Source organism: Canis aureus, chromosome 35 (assembly GCF_053574225.1).
Source record: "Canis aureus isolate CA01 chromosome 35, VMU_Caureus_v.1.0, whole genome shotgun sequence".
Lineage (NCBI taxonomy): Eukaryota > Metazoa > Chordata > Mammalia > Carnivora > Canidae > Canis > Canis aureus.
The window spans coordinates 12,815,307-12,836,157 of record NC_135645.1 but is presented as its reverse complement, the minus strand read 5'-3'; the positions used below and the strand labels follow the sequence as shown (position 1 = coordinate 12,836,157).

The following is a 20,851-nucleotide window of genomic DNA, read 5'->3' as shown; positions in this document are numbered from 1 at the left end:
TATTCACAAAACATCTCTGGCCTCAGTGACAACTAACAGTTTGGTGTTAGGCAGAATTTGAAGACCTCAGGGAACTTCATCTACGTTACTTCATTTTTCTTACAACTTTATGAGCGGGGTAGACATTAATATCCTCAGAAGATGGGATCTCCCTTAAAGAGGTACAGTAACATCCTGAGGGTCATCCAAAAAGTCAGTAACAGATGAGAGGATGATACCAGCTTAGCCAGATTATCACCTCCTCCTCCTGTTAACGATTTCCGGCTCTCTGGATTATGTGACAAAATGTTATGATGTTAATAACATATATGTTCTTAAATGGCTTTGATAATTTTACAGTACTTGTGATTAAGTGCTTTCACAGAAATAATGTTATTTGATTCTTATAGCAACTGTGTAAAGTAGGAATTATTAAGATCTATATATTTTGTGGCAAAAACACTAAGGCTCAGGTTGATTGTAGAATTTATTGAAGGTCACTCAGAGAGTGGTAAAAACAAGCCTCTCTTACTTCAAATATGATATTTGTTTATTACTCCACTGGCTTGATATAATTAATAGCCCAAATTCCGCATGAGGATTATCCCGTTATTATCTTGATCTCAGTATTTTTACACTATTTCTGACTTTTGTTATGTTACTATTATTCCCATATTTTTTTTATCAAATTCATGGCTGAAAGAGCTGAGCTTCTCAAAGTAACACACAAGATTATCATATATGCAGATGACCCTAATGGACTAAAGCCAGTCACCGATAAACCGGGCTGTTGATAGTATGATTCCGAAAAACGCTCAAACATCTACCACATGTTAGGGAAGAAAACGCAAGTAGAAATGAGGATATAATAAATTCCCCAGCAAATAAAAAAAGAAAAAGAAAGAAAGAGAAATGTAAGTATTGCTAGAAAATAATGCATTTATGTATAAGTCCCTTGAATTAAATTCTCCTGGAACGTGTGCCTACATTTCTGAACATTCATTCACTTACTCAAAAAGTATTTGTTAAGCAATTACATATGCCAGCCTGTATTCATATTCAGATTTTATTTGTTTATTTATTTATAATTTTTGTTTGTTTGTTTAAGTAGGGTCCACACTGGGCATGGAAGGGGCTTGAACTCATGACCCTGAGATCGAGACCTGAGCTGAGATCAAGAGTTGGATACTTAACCAACTGAGCCACCCAGGTGCCCCCATATATAGGTTAAAAAGCAAGAAGTCCTAAGATTGGGTCCTAAAAGAAAGTTCTACTTGGATAGTACTGCGAGATAAAATGCATGACACCCAATTAAATCTGACTTTCAGGAAAGCAATGAATGGGACTGCATGGGACATACTTAGTTTAGAAATACAATTGTTTATCCAAAATTCAAATTTAACTGGATGTCCTATATATATGTCCTAAATATATTATATATATATATATATATCCTGAGGGTAATAAATACCCCCTATACTTGGGGGTAGATAAATCCTCCAAAGCCATCATGGTCATTTGATTCATTCACTGATCAAATATTTATTGAATGTTCATCATATGTAAGGTATTATGATGGGTATGCTGATATATAAGATATATAACGATCTTTATCTCTGGCTATCTACCTACCTATCAGTTATTTCTGGCTCACAGAATTCACATTATAATGGGAAGGTGTAGAGACAATTGCATAATGATAATACAAGTCAGTACTTCTAAGTGCCAGAAGGCAGTATTTGCTGTGGTCACTTGTGCAGTTTGAGAAACTTAGCTCATTTCTCATAAATGAGGTGTTTGCCCCCATATTATAACTTATCCACGATAAAATCAAGCTGTTATTTTCAACTGATTTACTTTTTCCAAATGCATAGGTTCTTAAGAGTGGAATTTTAGAGAACCATGTTACATAACACAAACAACCTGATGCTATCCTTGCCTGTTTCCCAGCCATCTAGGGAAACGATTCCCAACCTACACTGAATCAGAGCTTGTTGAAACACAGATTGTTGGATGGATGATTCAGGTCTGGATGGGCCTGTGAATCTGTATGCTGCTGGAATGGGAATCACGTGGTGAAAACCACTGTTTCAGGGTTATCTTTGAATTTTCCCTATTGCTTGCCTTCTGTATCCACATTGACACCAAAGCTTGTCCTTCTGTGTCCTCTGTCTTTCCCTTCTATTCCCATTCTTTTGACTTTTGTTTTTTCTCTTGAGGGGAGGGGACATAGAGGAGCCCTGCTTGGTTCAATGACAGGATGGTTTGTGTTATCTGTTTTTCTCTGACTCTCTTGTTTTCAAATACATCCTTAACTCTTAGTTTCGTATCTCACAACTTTTGTGAAGCCGTAGTAAAGTGATCTTGAGACACTCCTGGGAGAAATGGAGTACCGCTGTGGTTTGTTGGGGAGTAGAGAAAGTAGTTAGGTGAGGGATTTTCTTATACTCTTAAAAAAATCATTCAGAAGTGAAAAAAAAAATGCTGATGTTATGAAGGAAGTTCGGGGGAAACCCAAGAAGTATCACGTGGCTATAGCGTTTGAATTCCGTAGAGGAAGGAAATCTGTCAAGAGCTTATTATTCAGAGATGTGAGATAGAGCAAAGAAAGTCAATGTCTCTTGGGTGGAGGGGGCTCAGGTAATAATGATGATGGGCTTTTTTAAACATTAACTAGTACTTTACCTTTTATGAAAACCTCTTAAATGCATGATACCTTTACAGCTACTCAAAAGGCAGGAAAATTATTCTTTCCATTATAAACTCAAAGAAACTGAGGGTTATACAATTAAGTGACTTGCTTAAGTCCATGCAGCCAATTAAAGGAATCAAAACAGAACCCAAATAATCGAATTCTAGTATAAATTTCACTTATGTCCCCATTGTAAGTTTCAGTGTTATAATCATTATGGAATATGCATTACAGCCAGGGCTGCCTGGTTCTCTACCGCAGAGCTTAGCTCCAAAGTCAATACAATAGCCTACTTATTTGTTTCAAATACTTCCTTTCAGTGAATATGTAGATCATTAACACAGAGCTCCACAGAATTTTATTTGGAGTCCACATCTCAGAATAGATTCCCTGCAGCTGTGGATAGTAAGTACTATTTACGTTAAATGTTGGAGTGACTGAAATGCAAAGCCAGGTAGCATGCATAATAGCTGTGATGCAGAGAACCCAAATCTCCTTCCTTTTAGCTCTGTCAAGCTACTCTTTCTTAGTAAGATTCTTTTAAATTAGGTTATAGGTGAGAATACTGAAACCATCCCTATCCTTCCAAGTGTCCCTAATACTTTCTAGAATCTTTTCAGACCAACATTTAGACTTTTTGCTCTGGATTTTTATCATTTCCACTGGGCTCTTATGAAGTTGGGAGGCCCTGGGTTGTTGTTTTTTTTTTTTTTTCCCCCCAAGAAATTGGAGAGAACTCTGTTTTGAAATGGAGGCCGCAGTGAATCCAGGTCCTGAATTACTTCCATATGTTCAGGCTGTCTTGCCTTTTGAAAAATCTAGACCAATTGTTCTTTAACTTTGTTAGGTTATGGACTCCTTCACTTCAGCTAGACAAAAAAGTCTTGATAGACAGATGGCCCTTCCAAACTGCCACTGCCAAATAATTCAGGGTGAATGGGAAGAGTGTCTCTTCTTCTAAATGAGGTGCTCAAGTGATATCTGTGTATTATTAATTGTTCCCAGATGTTGCCATGTTATACACACCAATATAAAACCTTCATGATTTACTGAGGATCTTCATAGTTTACTAGAAATCTGAAGGCTACACTTTGAGCATAACTCAGATTTAGAAAATGACTTTATTCATAGTTTTTGTATCTACGAGGTCTAAATGTACAAACCCATTACTGGTTTTCTCATGGGCAAATCTAGTTATTTGGGTTAACCACAGAATCCTTTAGTGAATCCACTGGATAAATGCGTTTATATAGCAAAAAAACAATTTTTGATAGTGCACTGAAAATTTTGTGTTGCAAATTTACAGCCTTATTTCAGTATGTGATCTTAAAGAAAAGTGAGTTTTATACCCATGTAGGTCTACTGGATGAGATGCATGGTCTGGGAGAGGGAGAATAGAAATGTTTATGGATCCAAGACCAGCAAAGTGAACTTTGGCTAATGAGACACTTCCACAAATGGTCTCTTTTTCCTCACTAACCTTTAATTTGATGGTTTGTATGACAATAATTCAGAAGAAGAAATGACAAATGATGTGAGAGCACTCTGTAAACCATAAAGTGCCACATAACTAAAAATATTACTATTTGGTCAATTTGCCAAATGATGATGATGATGCCTATACCACATGGGAAATTGTCCTTGATTGATCTCAGGTTATCAGTACATTCACATTTACCCTAAATAAACATGGTGACTTATCACTACCTGATTTCCTTCCTGAATTCAGTAGTGAGTTACTATGTTGCTTTGGAGTTGTGAAAACATCCTCCTTTAGAACAACTGATTCACACAAAGGCACATACAGATTTACCTACTGTCTTAAGTTGACTGTGAAGAAGGCAAAGTGCATCGTAAGGAATGTTCTGTTTTAGTTGTTCACTTCTACGTTGGGTACCTTGTCTCAGTGTCTGTTGTTTTCCTTCCATTCTATTTTCCAACTTAAATTTTTATCTGCCTTATGTCCTATCATCAGCTAGCTGAACTGAGAAACAAGGTTGCTTGGAGGAACTAATTTGTTTTCATGCATTGTAATTCTAGTAGGTAATTTTTTTTTTTGGCAATTTATTTGTCATTTAACAGGGGTGCTCTGGAACCAGAGGTACACCAGAAGAGGGGCTCATGATAGGAATTTCAAATACGGGGATCACCACTGGGATAAGTATTTTCAGATACAAGAGAATCTATGTGAAATCATATCTCATATGTGGTCACTTATATGGAGGAGCATCCATGAAGTTCCCACTTCTATGTTCCATAATTGAGCCGGAAAAGCGCACTAGCTGGCAGTCAGGAGATCTTAGCTCTAGAACCACAGAATCCAGGGATGAAACACCAGCCCACCCAACTAGTCACCTAATGACTGAGGCCCTGCTACAACATCCCTGAGATGAAATGATCATTCTCTCTCTGACCACCTCTAATTATAGAAACTCAATCCCTTTGGAGGCTGTCTATCCTATCTTAGAGCAGCTTCTTTTATTTAGTTGAAAGAGTCTCCTTTATAGCTTCCAATCGTTGGTCCAGTTCTACCTTTTGAAGGGTGGTGGACAAGTAGTGCTCCACCTGCTCCAAGACAAGCTTAATGTTTCTCTCCTCCCAACCATTTAAATAAAGTTAACAGTGCTAATGTCAGCTACCATTTATAGAGTGCTGATTATGTGCCAGGAATTGTTTTAAGAGTTTCATATATTAATTCACTTAATCCTGAAGACGATACTCTAAGGGAGATATATTATTACCATCCCCATTATATAGACAAGGAAACAAGTACAGAAAGGTGACAGACATCAGTAGTGGCTAAGTCTAATTGCAAGTCTAGGCAATGTGTCTCCAGAGCTCCAGCTTACTATATTATGCTGCCCCCAAAGCTCAAATACTTGGATGTGGCTTATAAGACACTCTGAGTCTTCTTTTTTGCAGGTTGAACAGCCCTAGGACCTTCAACCATGATACGCCATGGCTTTGCATTCCTTTGCATCCCGATTATACTCCTCTGAATATGTCCCAATCAGTCTACTATTTTTTGAAAAGGTAGTGCCCAGACCAGACTGTGGTCTCTAGATGTCAAAAAGAGAGAATAAGCAATTGAAAATAGAGTGAAACTATCACGTTTCTTCATTTCAGGGACCACAAATACAGCATAAGCCTGCATCAGCCTTGTTGTGGCCTCTTCAAGCTGATGGTTCATACAGAATTTACTACACACTGCAACTCGCATCCCTGTTCTGCCTGTATGACTTTGATCTGTAAAATGAAGTGACTGGAGTATATAATCTCCAAGGACTTTTCCAGTTTGAAACAGCTAGAATCAAAGAATGTATCGCAGAGTTCAGCATATTTAAGGGATGTTGTGCCTGTAGATTCTTTGTCAGACTTTTCCCCATTGGGCCCTTCTCCCTAGGGTTTCTGTCATTTTGAGCTTTGGTGGCAGGATGCTTCATTCCTACAATGGGGGTACTGTTGGGGCTTCTAGAAGATGGCTGACAGCGGGGTCTCCTGCAAATCTGAAAGATGACTCCAAACCTTCCCTTCCCCTTGCTGTCTGCCCCTCCCTTCTTCCTACAGCCCCCTCATACCCACGGCCTGCTTCCAGGCCCCCAGGGGGAGCCTGTACTCACCTGTGTGTACGAACATGTGCTTGACGTAGTTCTGTTTGGCGGTGAAAGTCTTGTTGCAGAGAGTGCACTCATAAGGCTTTTTTTCGCCCTGCCCACTGGCTGTGCTGTGGCCTGCGGATGGGGCCAGGGGCTGTGGCGCTGGCAGCTGTGCAGTAAAGGTCGACAGGCCAGGCTGGGACACTGTCACAAACTGGGTCTGCTGGCCTGCCAGGGGCTGTGGCAGGCTGAAGAGGAAAGGCTTGGGGCCACTGCCCGCGGGCTGGGTAGTGAAGAGGGCCGGCAGGTAGGTGTTGCCGGCTGTGCCAATGACCTGTGTGTTGCTGGTCAAGGTCAGAGGCATCCTCAGGTTGCTGGTGAGGGTTTCTGTCTGGCGTAAGTAGAGCTGGGTACTTGGCAATGGCTGCCCGATGGACGTGTTGACCGAAGGCTGCTGCAGGACGCTCTTGTCGGAGCTGTTGCTGACAGTGATGACCGTGCTGTCCATCTCCACCTCGTTGCTTCTTTCCGGGGAGGAGGCACCTGTCTCGAGCTGGTGCGGCTGCGGGCCGCCCTCGGCAGGAGCCTCTGCGGCCTGCTCGGCTTGGGCGGGTTCGGCCTGGCCATCCCGCGCCGCCCCGGGCCCGAACTGCTGCTCCACCGAGTCAGGCTCGGTGCCTATGGAGGAACTGACGCCCGAGTCGAAGCTTTCGCCCTTGGGCTCGCTCTCAGTGCCCTCCGCCTGGTCGGTGTCTTCCGTGCACTCCTCGGACTCGTTGCGCTCCAGGATCTGCACCCTTTGCTGCCCATAGTAGTCGTAGTCGTCCTCCATCTCCTGCTTGATGTGGATGTTGCCCACCAGGGTCTGGATGCGCACGGGCCGGGGCTGCTTGCGGCAGTGCGTGGTCTCGGGGGTGGTGGACAGGTAGCGCTCCATCTGCTGCGAGCGCTCGTGGATGCGCGTGATCCAGCTGGGGTCCTCCATGTGGTGGTCGCGGGGCAGGCCCAGGGCCGTCTCGTGGTGGCTGACCACCGCACCGCTGTAGAAGGAGCGCTCGCCGCTGCCGTTCTGCATGGAGCACGCATAGAGCGCCGAGTAGATCCTGTCCACGCTGTGCTGCGGGTGGCTCTGCAAGTAGCCCGACTCGGTGTCGCTGCTCTGGCCCGAAGTGCCGGACTCGGGGGTGCCCCGTGGCGTGTCCTGGCCCGAGTCCTGGATCCCCGGGAACACGTCACCCACATTCTGTGACACAATGCGCGTGCACTCATCGATGACGGTTTTGATCTGCAGGATGCTGGCGGCCGTGAGGATCTGCAGGGCTTCCGACTGCGAGACGCGCAGCACGCCGCTGTACATGAAGTCAATGAGCTTTTGCACCGACTGCACCGACACCACGGACGGGATCTCGATGTCGCTGTAGCCCAGCAGCAGCTTGTCCTGGAAGAAGGGGCTGCCGGCTGCCAGCACGCAGCGGTGTGCGCGCAGCATGCTCCCGTGGATGCGCACCGTCACGTCACAGAAGTGGCCACGGTTGCGCTGCTCGTTGAGGGTCTCGAGCACGGAATTGCTGAAGTTGTGAAGGTTGATGCTGTGAATGCGCTCGGTCATCCCCTTGCAACTGATGTCACCTGCACGGTGGCAAGACAGAAGACACAAGACAGGGTGTGTGGGTCAGAGCTAGCTGACTGCATGCCTAACGCCCAGGTCTCAGGTGGGTTACGCTCATGGCTCCTGGAAGCACCCCCACCCCTGACCTTGCACACACAAGCGGGCTCTGCGGCGAGATGGACATGCCTTGCACGGGGATCGGGCTGCCGGGATGACCGCCTATGAGAAAAAGGCCTTCAATTTGGCTCCAACAATACTCCAGCTATTTTGGGTATCGAATCTCTATTAATGCCCTAGAGCTGCAGCCAGGGTTGCCAGTTGAAGTAGGACAGCCTAATAAACAGATGGGTCACTTGCCTGCTCTTCCTACAGCTTCAGCACACAAGACCTGAGAAACAAATGGAAGACAGGTTCTCATGGAACGCTCTACCCTACACAGGTCTAAGCTGAGGTCCTTTGGGAAGGCTTGTATTTTCTCCAGGTTTCCACAGTTTCTGATTTTATCCATAGACAGCAACAATATTCATAGTTCAAAAATTTGCCTCCCTTCCTATTAATTTATATGTCTATTTCCGAATCCACATCATGTATGCAAAAACCCTTGGAAAATCCAATCCACACTAAGATATCCACCAAACAGCTGTCACCATGTTTTCCACTTGAGGGACAGGCTATAGGCTGCAGCCTGCGAGCTAAAGCGGCACTCACCCACTGATTTCTGTATCTACACACTCTTCTTGGCATCTCCGACAACCTGTTTGAGGACTTTCTAGAGTGGTGGTATGTGACATGGGTCGTTTTCTGCATTTCCTAAAGCTGAACGAGGAAGGAGTGTTTAAAAAGGTCGGACATGGCAGCATTGACCTGGGAGACTTTAGTATCCTAGGTGATCATATTTAGAGTTCCAGCTGGGCACTTCTGTGAGTGAAAGGGAGCACTGTTCATAATTAGGTGAGGACAGCAGGAGTAAACCAGGAATGGGCTGTGTGATCACCCTAGGCAATACCGTGTTCTATGCACTTGCTCCAGGGAAGTATCAAAGGGCTCCCAGTGGGAAGGCAACAGTCAGCTATGCAGAGGCTGTCCATAGCCTGACCCATTGCCACCCTAACACCCAGCGCTCTGCACACGGGGGAAAATGGTTACATTTGGATCACAGACTGAGAATTAAAATGGGTGGCTATACCACTAAGTTTTAGGGCTTTCCTATTTTTCTACTTCACTTCTCAAATGGCTCTAAAGAATCCCTCTTTCGGAACCATTCTTCACTTAGAGTCCCCATTCTTGCCTTCGTAGGTGAACAGTCCCCTTGAGAGAGGCCACGCGAGTGGGCCTTTCACAACCAGGGTGGCCCAAACACTGATTGTTGGCCTGTGACCGGGCATCCCTGTGTCTTGCGAGGAGCAGCCCCCAGAGGTAATGATCTGAGGGATAGGAGGAATGCCCACCTCCTCAGGTTCTTTCTCCTCTGCCTTAGGAGAGAGGACCAGTTCAAGAGAGTCGGAACACACCAGCTCTACCTTGCTGCACTCAATCTCTGCATGCTGTCTGAGCTCAGGAGGTGCGGCCGCATCCTTTCATATACTCATTTATTTCCTTTGTTCCCATCTTTACATTTAGTCAGCCTCACACATATCCAGTTACCTTAAGACATGCCTAGAGGCTCTTATGCTCACTTTCAGTCATATGATTTGCATAAGATTTTTACAGAAGAGAATTCCTTCTTGTCCTGACTTCCATTAGGTCTGTGATGTGCCTAAAATATTGCACTGGGCTACAGTTTCTAGGTTGTTTTTTTTTTTTTTTTTCACTGTTGTAAAAGCAAATTGTCATTGCCAGATTAAAGAATCATGGTGAATCCTCTATAACTGTGCTAATACAAAGTACAGCCCCAGAGGAAGGCCCCAATAACCCAGGAAGGTATTCAGGAAATCAATCAGCAGACCAAATTCTAAGTTCTTGCTGAGTCCCCCATGCACATAGAGCATGAGAACAAGAGTAAACCCTCCTTTATTTAATGCTTACCATGTATTAACATATTATTTCATTTAATCATCACAGCAACCCTTATCATGTAGGTAGTATTATTATTATCCCCATTTTTCAAATGAGAAAACTGAGGCTGGACAAATTAAGAAACTCATTCAAGGCCACAGAGGCAATTGGTGGTAGAGCTGGCATTTGAATCCAGGGGGTCTGGCTCTAGAGTTCACACTCTTACCTGCTTCATTGCATTGCATGTTTTGCCCCAAATGAAGTCTGGCCCTTAGGTGTCCATAGATCCACTGTAAAGCTGTGTAAAAAAAGTTTGTTCAATATGTTCTCCAGCTGCTTCTACACCTACCCTTGAATTAGCATGGTGTTCATGTTTCTAGGCCTTGGGACATCAACGTAGTCTCAGTAAATCTAACTTAAAAGACTTTTTTTTTTTTTTTTTTTTTTTAGTTTATAAATGGAATAATGCAAGAGATCAAACAACTTGTCCTGGCACTAAAATGTAGAGTTTTCTATATACAGTTTTACTATCACTAAAGTCTTTTTTATTTAAGTAAAACAGTAAGCACTAAAATTGGTTGAGTCTCTAATAAAGTCACCATCTCTGAGTAGGATGGATTTATTAAGTAACTTTTTTCCACACAGGTGAAAACACTCTTTAAACACACATTTGCTCTTAGCCCAGTCACAGCAATATCACTAGGCTTGTCACTTATGATGAAGACTCGTCTTCTTTCTGATAATTCTGGGAAGAAACTCTATGACAAGTATCATAATCATTAATATCCACATAACATTTCATAGCGTACAAAACTCTTTCACATACAACATCTTAGTCTTTCCTTAAAGCCATCCTTATGTTTTTAGGACAAGTCCTATTATTATTATTTGATGTAAGAAAAAGGTTGAGGCCATCAAAGTGTTGAAGTGACTTATCCTAAATTTTACACAGCTAGTAAGAGGCAGGGTTGGGATTAGAACCCACACCCCTTGATGCTTTTCTCACTGCATAACACTGGGTCACTGAAGGATGAAACTCGGATTGCCTAGGGATCTAAGGCCATCCTAATCCTCAGGACATAGAAGAAAAGATAAAAACACTGAAAGCGATGATGGAGGTTGCTCTAGAGTAGGAAACAGTCAACAGCAAAAGCTGTCCTCATACTACACATACTCATACACACACACACACACACACACAAACACACACACTTAAAATCTCATGAGAAAAATTGAAAGTGCTTGTTTGGTCGAATCTATCTAAACAATCAGGTAACCCTATAGAGATAATCACTAAAAGTTGTTAAATAGTCTCAATTATGATTATTGCAGTACTGTCACCAACTTCATTAGAAACCACAGAGACGGTTTTTAAAACTCAAACTTGCACACTTGTACAACCTGACCCGAGACAAGCCTAGTTAGATTTTTATAGACACAATTTTTAAACATCTCCCCGAGTACACTGGTCCCACACGGCAGTGAGCAGCTATGAAAGGCTGAATGGGCTTTGCTGATACGGGTACAGATGCGATGGGGGACCCTGCCTTTCCATTCAAGCACGCCTGGTTCCTCCTGCACACAATGCTGAAGCAATTCTTTCCCAGGCTTTCTTTTATATTTAGCACTAATACAGTGGGAAAAAGTTTCTGCCACAGCAAGGCAATGTCCAGGCTTTTGTGAAGCAGGTCCTTTCATCCAATGGGCATTAATGTATAGATTCCAATGGAATAAATCTGAAATACTCTACTGTAGAAGATTTGTTCCCCATTGAAAACAAATCTTGATTAGATGGTTATTCACGGACTGTATAGGAAGGAATGGTGTGAAAATGCTGACTCCATTCTTTCTTAGATTGACACTGAATAGGCATTTGGGCTATTCAAAAAAAAAAAAAAAGAGGGAGAGAGAGTGAGAGAGAGAGAGAGAAGAAGAAGAAGAAGAAGAAGAAGAAGAAGAAGAAGAAGAAGAAGAAAGAAAGAAAGAAAGAAAGAAAGAAAGAAAGAAAGAAAGAAGAAAGAAAACACCAACCACTCTCTCAACTCCACAAAACCATACAACTTTACAAAGATCATGTATATTTGGGGACATCACCTCACCCCAAAAATACCCCCAAGGTGGTGTTGAACATAGAACTGATGGGGTAAAATGAAAAGAGTGATGACAATGGTTCTCTGTGTGTTTAAAAATAATAACTGACCTTCTTTCCACTAGAGTGAAAATACAGAGTCAGCCTGAGATGGCATTCACTGGAAACACGCAAGGAATCCTACCACCGAGAGTGGTCATGTGTCCTGAATGACTGTTCTGTGAGCCCGCACAATGCGGATGGGGCGGACCCAGGGTGAGTACCGAAGGAGAAATGGGCTTGTAGTGAAAGAGGTGGTGGAGGGCCTGGCTCTGCCTTGCAGGAACCCAGCTCCTGCCTGTCTCCTCAACTGCGGGCGTCCGGGGGGTAGGACTTAGCATGAGAATGAAAAGCTGCTTGTGCACAAGGGAGAATGAACAAGAAAGGAAACAGCAGGCAATACAATCTCCTTTAATTAGGTGTGAAATCCAGTCCTTTCTCAGCCCGGATATATAAAATGAGACCAGTGCAAGGGTGAGGTGCTACAGAGGGAGACGGGAATTTGAAGTCTCTGTGATTTGGGAGGAAACACCAGCTCTCAAATTAAAACCCACATGAATTTCGGTCAAGTCAACACGTCTAAGTCAAATGGCAGGGCTGAAAAGCCCTTGAGCATTCAATCTGGGTCACCAGGCTCACATGAGGTAAGTGGGTCAGCTCACGAACTAGGGCTAGGGTGGCCAGGCCTCCCCAGCCCAGGCTCTCATATCCCACTCTTTCCCACACTGCACACCAATACCATTATCCTGCTGAGGTTGCTCTCTCATATATTAGGTGATTAGTGACGGTCCTAAGCTACTGTGTGTTGGTGTTACATACCAAGTGGGTCATGCTCGGAAAGGCCCATTCTTCTCCTGGGGAAGATTCAGGTCCCTTCCTCCCCAGATCTACATCTGTTGCCCCTGCCAGGGCCAAGACTTCGGTCATATCCATTTGACCTACATGCAGGGTGGTGGTCAACTACAGAGCCTCTGCATGATGGGAGGATAGAGCTTTCTTGCTCACAGCTTTCACCATCTGAAGCACATGTCCCTCCACATACTTTCTATCTCACTGGCATCTTCACAATCTTTATGAGACAGAGAAACTGAAGAACTCCATAAAAACCTGCTTTTGGCTCCCTTTCCTGCTTCTAAATCTTGTTAGGGCCTACGCCCCTGCCCTACACATGCCTTCATGTATGTCCTCCATATAAGGGACAAGGAGTTAATGATTTCTTTGGAGTCTTCCAGCACAACAGATAACATCTAAGGAGTGACCAGGCATGGCCATCATGTGCATATTCCAGACCACCAGCGCTAGACATATCGACGCCAAGACCCCCTGGCTCTAGGGAATAAGTCACTTATGATGGACACCTGGACTCTGTCCTTGTTCTGACCAGTTTCTGGATGCCTGAGAGGACACAGACACCAGACCACAATTGTCAATAAAAACCCCCAGACTCTAAGCGAAGATGAGACTCCCTCCTTTCCTTTCTGACTGTTCCAGACATTCTGTCTCTAACCTGCACTCTCTCTATACCTTCAGTTAACTCTGCTTTCACCTCCTGTTGGCTTGTGTTTGATTTCTATCCTGAACACAGGCAAGGATCCTCTTGGCTGATCCTGCGGGACTGCCTCTGGGTCCATGAACCGGCCTGCCAGTATCATTTGGAGGGTGGCCGGGGGCACTGGGGAAAACACACAAACAAAAGGTGGCAGGTTGTATAACAAGACTCTTTCTCTCACCTTGGCTCCATACACCTAGCATAGCCCAGCTGTCATTGCCTCCTGGAAGTAGGGACCGTGGGAGGGTCATCAGCTGCACTGCGTTATGCACCCACTCCTGGGTGTAAAGGGGGGGTGTTTGGGCTGTCTCCCGGTGAGTGAGAGTTGTCCTCTATCTTCCCAGTCATCTAAGCCCAAGGTACAGGAACCATTAGAGGCTGTTTTCTTTTTTTCCCCTTCTTTTCTTTTTTAGCACTGGTAACAGAATTGTTCTCATACAACATAAATCAACTGTTCACCTTTCAGCAATTTGACTTCCAAACATATTTTCTGGAGGACAGCACCTATGAATATTGGAAACAGGCTGTATATACTTTTGTAGTAAATGGTTATTATTTTAGATGGACAGAGATAGTCAACCTTCTAACTTGCTTAAAGTGATTATAACACCATTCTATCTATGATCTCAGTACTGTACTTGGGTTTGTCTTTCCTATTCCTTGAACTTTCATTCATACACACAATGAACTTTCATTCATTCGGGAGTATAGTGTAAGTACTAAAAGGTCTTTGGGAAGTACATGTGTTGGACTTTAGGAGTGTCCACATGTTTTCATGAATGGGTATGTTTCTACTTTCATAGGATAAGGTCAGTGTCTTTCATTAGAATCCCTAAGAGGTCTGTGTCTCCCTCCTCCTCCCAAATTGAGACCCATGAATTGAGGATCAGTATCTCTCTTTAGGCTGCTCTTAACCACTCTGACTAATCAGAGCCTCTGAAACTGGTGCTGCCTCATCCTGCATCTGATGCAGCGGGCCTAGCGGGCTGATACTTCCCATGTACTGAGGCTGATCGGATGCTAACTTATGTGATAAACTCAACAGTCTTAGCCAAAATGACAGCAGTTGGCTTTTCTTTCTTTGTTTTTCTCTCTCCCTTCATGACCCTCCCTCCCCTCCCTCTTTCCCTCCCTCTCTCGCCCCTCCCTCCCTCCCTCCCTCCCTCCCTCCCTCCCTCCCTCCCTCCCTTCCTTCCTTCCTTCCTTCCTTCCTTCCTTCCTTCCTTCCTTCCTTCCTTCCTTCCTCTCTCCCCCCTGCCTCACTCCTTTCTTCCTTCTTTCTTTCTGCTATACCATTCAGTTTTCCTAAGCTTCAAGAATGGTGAACAAGCGGGCAAAATTGTGAACTAGGAACACATTTGCCCCATGATCTTCAGGCCCATCCCCAAATCTGGACCAAGTCTCCATTCTTGTCGTCCTTCCACTCTCTTCACTCTACCAAAAAGTAAGCTTTATGCTTTGTCTCATGGATAGGAAGAGACTGATAATACCGGTAGGATTTTCAGGGCCAAAGGAAAAGTCCCAGGGAAGCTTTTTTACTAGGCTCTGGAGGCTGTCACAGTCTCCCTCAGAGCCCAGGCCTTTGGTTTGCTTGATTCCACACTCAGTCTGTTATCTCCAAGCAGGGACTAAGAAGTGCCTGACTATGCATCTAGCATTGTGAATACAATGATATGAAAGCAGTTGTTTTGGGGGTCACTTGAATTTTCACCAATTCATGAGTGAAGCATTTACTGAGAATACCCTTGTGTAAATGGATACAGAAGGCCATAGATGATCTGAAATCTAAAACAGTGGAAGAGGGCAGCGCGGGTGGCTCAGCAGTTTGGCACCACCTTCAGTCCAGGGTGTGATCCTGGAGACCCAGGATCGGGTCCCACGTCCGGCTCCCTGCATGGAGCCTGCTTCTCCCTCTGCCTGTGTCTCTGCCTCTCTCTCTCTCTCTATATATATATCTCATGAATAAATAAATAAAATCTTTAAAAAATATAAAAAATAAAAAAAAAGTGGAAGAAATTCATCGGTAAGGACCTTTGACATTTGAAACGTATATTAATCAATCAGCTTCTCTCAGACCTCGTTGCCCAGGAAAAGCTGGTTCTACCCTTATCTTTGTGGACCCTGTGCAAATCATACCTGGAGCTCAGAATCAAAATTTAGATTCCATTTTTGCAACTATATGGAACCTCATGGTATGCTATTTTAAGTAAAATTTACTCCTTAGCCTCACTCAAATGTCGATTCCTTATTTTACTTCAAGGCTGATTTCTTTTTTATAGTTATGTATAAGTATATTTTCCTATATATTCACTAATGTATTAAGTATTCTTTTAAGCCAACTGAAATCCCTTTAGTTATGAGGTAAGGATATAATCAAACAATCAAGAAGTAATTGAACATCAACTTTATGGAACCCATTCTAAATATAAGTTAAACCTTCAGCTTGGGGTATTATCAAGCTACATGCCTTATGAATTTCTACACTTTGAGCATCTGATTCCAGTGGCATAAAACACGGAATGTTCAAATACCTTCTTTATTCTCTTATAGTACAGCTTGTGAAAGCTAAGTTTTAACTCTGGGAACAAAGGCATTGGACAGCTATAATTCTAGACAACATTCTAAAAGACACCTATGCCCTCATTCTGAAGCTGAAATGAAATGGTTTCTTCTTGAGGAGAGAGGACCTGCTGGGACTAAGGAGGAAAGTCAATGAAATCTGAGGTTGATGCCTTTAAATCCTCTTATATCATAAACCTTTTGAGACACCTTTTAGGAGTTTGATTTTTTTTTTTTTTTTATAAAGCTCTTTCCTTACAAATTTAGCTGCTGCCCTATTGTAACCTTTTCTTTTGTTCACTAAATCTGGGGAACAAAAACACAGAGATGCTGCATCCGTGGGTGGGATACAAAAATGAACAAAAGGATCTACTTAAATTCACGGTGAAAGTATGCAGTTTGAACTTTGCTTTGGATAGGCCTTAAGAAGAATCTTTATATTCAAATGTACAGTTAATAAGTTCGGTCCTTTTTTTTTTCTGCTTGAAAAGAAATTATACATTTTAAAAGTGTTTATATAAAAACCAGCATCTTCTTACTTACTAGTCTGGTTTTCTTTTGATCTCTATACCATCGTATACTTATCTTAAAGGAAAAACAAAGTTTTATCTTTAGTGAGTTCAAAGATCAGCATAACTCCCAGGAATGACATTCCTTTGGGAAATATCAACTGGTTGTTAAAGTATGGTTAGGTAAGAAATTAATTTTTTTGACTTTGGGAAAACTTTTATCTGAACTTCAACGACTGAGAAAACAGAACCCCATAGCGTCGTTTTAAATAAGCCTTTTTACTAAAATAATCACAGGGCTTCCCAATCCATAGAACTTCCTTTGGTCCTCTGTTGCTGCACTGTTTTGAGACTGCTTTTGAAGCAGATCTTCAGATTTACGTTCAAATGTTCTCTTTGCTTATGTCTTCCTAGAAAAAATAAGTTACTTCCAATGTGACAACTGGTTTTCAAGCATAGTTCTGTTTGTCAATAGAAGGGGCTACACTACTTCTCTATAGAGGGCATGGGCTTGAGCCATGATAGATCGTTTTACAGAAAAAAATGAAAGCCTTCTATCTCAAAGCAACAAGGAAGAGCCACGGAAAAAGGTAAATTTGTTTTTCTGGATTACTAGTGAAGTGAGAAGCACAGAGGTGGTTTGATGTGGGCTAGTTTAAGACAAGTAGCTGAAACTACATCTCAACAGCCCACCTAGGATGATCCATTATAAAGCCAAGCACAGGATTTCTTTAAGAAAGAATAAGATGTAAGCCCTTCTGGCTCATGCTAAGATGAAGAGCCTAGATAAATGTTGTTGGAACTCAAAAGCTTGGGAGACACTGGTTAAGTAAATGAAGCAGAAGGCATACTGTATAATTATTCTAATAAGGACTAAGATATTTTATTTTATTTTTATTGTATTCTTTATGTGTTCTTTCATTAAATATTTTTATGTTATTTACATATCATAGGAAAAATGATATTAAGCTGTAAGAGCCTTCTATAGCTATAGGAAACATTCTAATGATCTCATTTTCCCCCGAATAAAATCTCCGCACTAATATAAGGAATTGGACATCTTGCCATCCCTTGCATGTGTTGCGTTTATCCATTTATTCTTAATTCTCTTCTCCTGTTGAATTTGTCCTGTGTTCTAAAATACTGTGCTTTCTGTACTTACTAACCCTTAGGTACCATTCGAGAACCCTGTTCAAAGTTCTTCCATCTCTGTGGAGCCTTCTTTGATTACTGGAGTCCATCCTGAGTTCTCTCTTTTCTTAGTTCCAACTGGTTGATGAGGCAATAGATTGAAACATTAATTTCTTTTTTGGTCTCCACCCCCGCCCCCCCCCCCCCCAAACTGAATGAGAAGACTTTCCTAACAATACGGCAATTAAGAAAGGCTAAGGAAGTCGTGGCCTCAGAGTCTGACTCAGAAGCTAAGCCTTAAAGACAAAGCCCTGAGACAGAGGGCTTTGTTTTTGGAATCTAGGCCTTCTAAAGAGAATTAAGCTAGGCCCTTTCTAGGGAGAAGTGGGTGTGACTGGTGCCTTGGAATTAGACTGAGGTAGTCTGATGGGAGAAAAATACTCAACTACCCCTCAAATGGGGAAGGTAATAAAGTTTGAAGTCTCTGCTTATACACAACTGTAATCGGGGTAAGGTCTTGGTACATTTCTGGAGGCTGGACAGAAAAAGGCACTGCCTCTAGAGGAAAAGTGATGATTTGGGGGCAAGGACCACTGGGAGGGCATCTCTAAATACAGCTAATGCAGTAGTGACTAGTAGTCAGATGGACCCAGGTCTTGGTCCGGTAGACAACCAATGTGGATGATGGAGACCACTGTGGACTCAGGATCTGACCTCTCCCTTGAATTCACGAGTCCTGCACAAGTCTGGGGAAGGGAGTGGAGCCTGAAGCTTCATGAAATTTCTAACTTCACGATAGCAGCCTCAGGTTAAATTTGCTTTAGAAATGCAAGGAAATGTTTTCTGCAACCGAATGCTGAGGAATAAATCCGAACATCTTACGCATGGACCACATAATTCAGTACATGATTGATTATTGTCTCTTTTCATTCACACTTACCTATGTCTACAAGAAGACTCCAAGCTTCCCGAAGGCTAGTACTTTATCTTGCTCTAACTATAGCTGCAACTACGAATTTTTGGAGCCTTCACACTACCTAACATTGAGTAGGTCCTAACTGAGTATCTGTTTGATCAAGTCTCCCTTGAACTGGCCAAACATGCTGACAATGTAGCTGGGAACTTCCAGCAGCATTTTTTCTCCGAGATGTGTCTGCATGTTATAGTCCCAGGGGGTCTTTCTGTCTCTGAAGTTCTGGGTAATGCTCTTCTCCCTCTCCTTTACCATCTACTGTCTCTCATCAGGGAATAGCCATAGTTCTATTTCCAGTATGAATTTAAGGTCTAAGGCAGTTGGGTTTTGACGCATTCACTGAGTTTCTCACAAACTGTGCTCATTCAAGTATGGTTTCTGACACAGGCCTTACTGTCCTCATCTCCTGGATTCCATTTGACCCAAGAGACAGTTCATTAGGTCCTCCTGTCAGCTGAGGAGTCAGTGGAGCTCAGAGCAGAGCCATAACTTATAACCCAAAGTGAGAAGAGACGACCAATCTCTGATGTGACATAAAAATTGTTAGGCCAAACTCCCACCCCTCTTGCCTAATTTAGGGACGCTAAATTGCTTGCTCGCAGATGTTACAGAGATATCTACCAATCAGCTTTAATACCTGGGCATGCATTTTTGCATAAACAGTGTCAGAGATTGTTTAGAATATTTTCACTTGGTGGCCACTGGGTGTCCTCATTTACAAAGTAAATAAGTAAATACACACTATTTACTGTAGGTCACCAGTGGGAATTAGACACTAGGTTTCTCTTTGGCCTTTCACATACTAGGTATAAATGTATTATTGAACTTACAACCAGGTCAGAAATTGGTACTGTTTATAAATGCTCAGGTAAAATTGGTAAGGTTTAGAACCAAAGTAACTTTTGCAAGTTCTACACAGAATTTATTTACAAGGCCATTTCTTCAACAGAGGGGACTGTGATCCAGCTTTTAGAATGAGCTCCTATTTGTTTGAAAATTGGCATGGGATTTTGACTATCTGCATAGAGAGCCAGGAGAGAGGGGCAGAGAAGGTCTTAATTTATTCTTCAAGAGAAAAGAGAACACCAAATATCTCCATGGGATATTTGTTAGATTCTGTTTTTATCTCAGTTTTTCTGAAAACCAATTAAAAATAATAATGAGAAAGATAAAATATGTTCTCTTCTTGGAAACCTAAAATAATGTGGAAAAAAACAGTACATTGAGTTGGGTCATATAATGACTATGAATCATTTCATATTTAAAGACAAAGAATTAAATTATTTCTTTGTAGACCAGTTATCCCACCTGTAAAATGAAGATCCTTATGCTTAACAGGGATGCAAATATAGAGGCACTTAGGGTTCCTGGGAAAAGAAACTGTATACCCGACAGATTTTTAGGGTGGTACTAATATTCTAATTGTTGTTGAGTCACAAGTGTGTGTCTTGTCACTGATGGCAGACACAGAAAGTCCAGGCCAGACACATGCAGCCAATAAACATTTACTGATTCAACCACTCTAAGGCACCAAGCGTGATGCACTGCTGGGCTATCACTTTGTGCTCCCATAAGTGATTTGTGCATGCCTAGGATTGTCAATGCTTCTAAACATACATTATATATATATATCCCTGATGAGATTCTTTCCCTGCAAGGCCAAAAGGATTTCCATCTCCCTACCCTGTAAATCCCTCAAACTTGATATAATAGAACTACTGCTAAACATATAACAATATTTGCTTTCAAACGTGGTGCTTAACTAACTAGTTAACCTTTTTATTTTTTTTAAAGATTTTATTTATTTATTCATGAGAGACACAGAGAGAGAGAGAGAGAGAGAGAAAGAGAGAGAGAGAAGCAGAGACACAGGCAGAGGGAGAAGCAGGCTCCATGCAGGGAGCCCGACCTGGGACTCGATCCCGGGTCTCCAGGATCATGCCCTGGACCGAAGGTGGTGCTAAACCGCTGAGCCACCCAGGCTGCCCTAGCTAACCTTTTTCAAAAGCAAAGTTAACTTTACTATAATAATTTTTCCCTCTAGTGTATACCCTCAGCTTAATTATTGTTCCCTGGCATGTGATTTCAGTATATAGATCATCAATATCATTCTGTACCATAACCAACAATT

The 20,851-nt window shown here is 42.6% G+C and overlaps 1 protein-coding gene across 40 annotated transcripts in view; it reads right to left on the bottom strand.

Annotated features, from left to right (window-relative positions):
- Nucleotides 1-20,851, bottom strand: part of ZBTB20 (zinc finger and BTB domain containing 20) — a 781,647-nt gene that overhangs the window by 29,409 nt on the left and 731,387 nt on the right. For 39 of the 40 annotated variants that reach the window (XM_077884681.1, XM_077884673.1, XM_077884670.1 and 36 more), the window contains one exon: nucleotides 6,292-7,896. In XM_077884681.1, the coding sequence (XP_077740807.1) occupies nucleotides 6,292-7,896 (1,605 nt within the window). Of the gene's footprint in view, nucleotides 1-6,291; nucleotides 7,897-13,729; nucleotides 14,031-20,851 lie in introns of those variants that run through there. The other variant, XM_077884707.1, reaches the window with a different exon arrangement.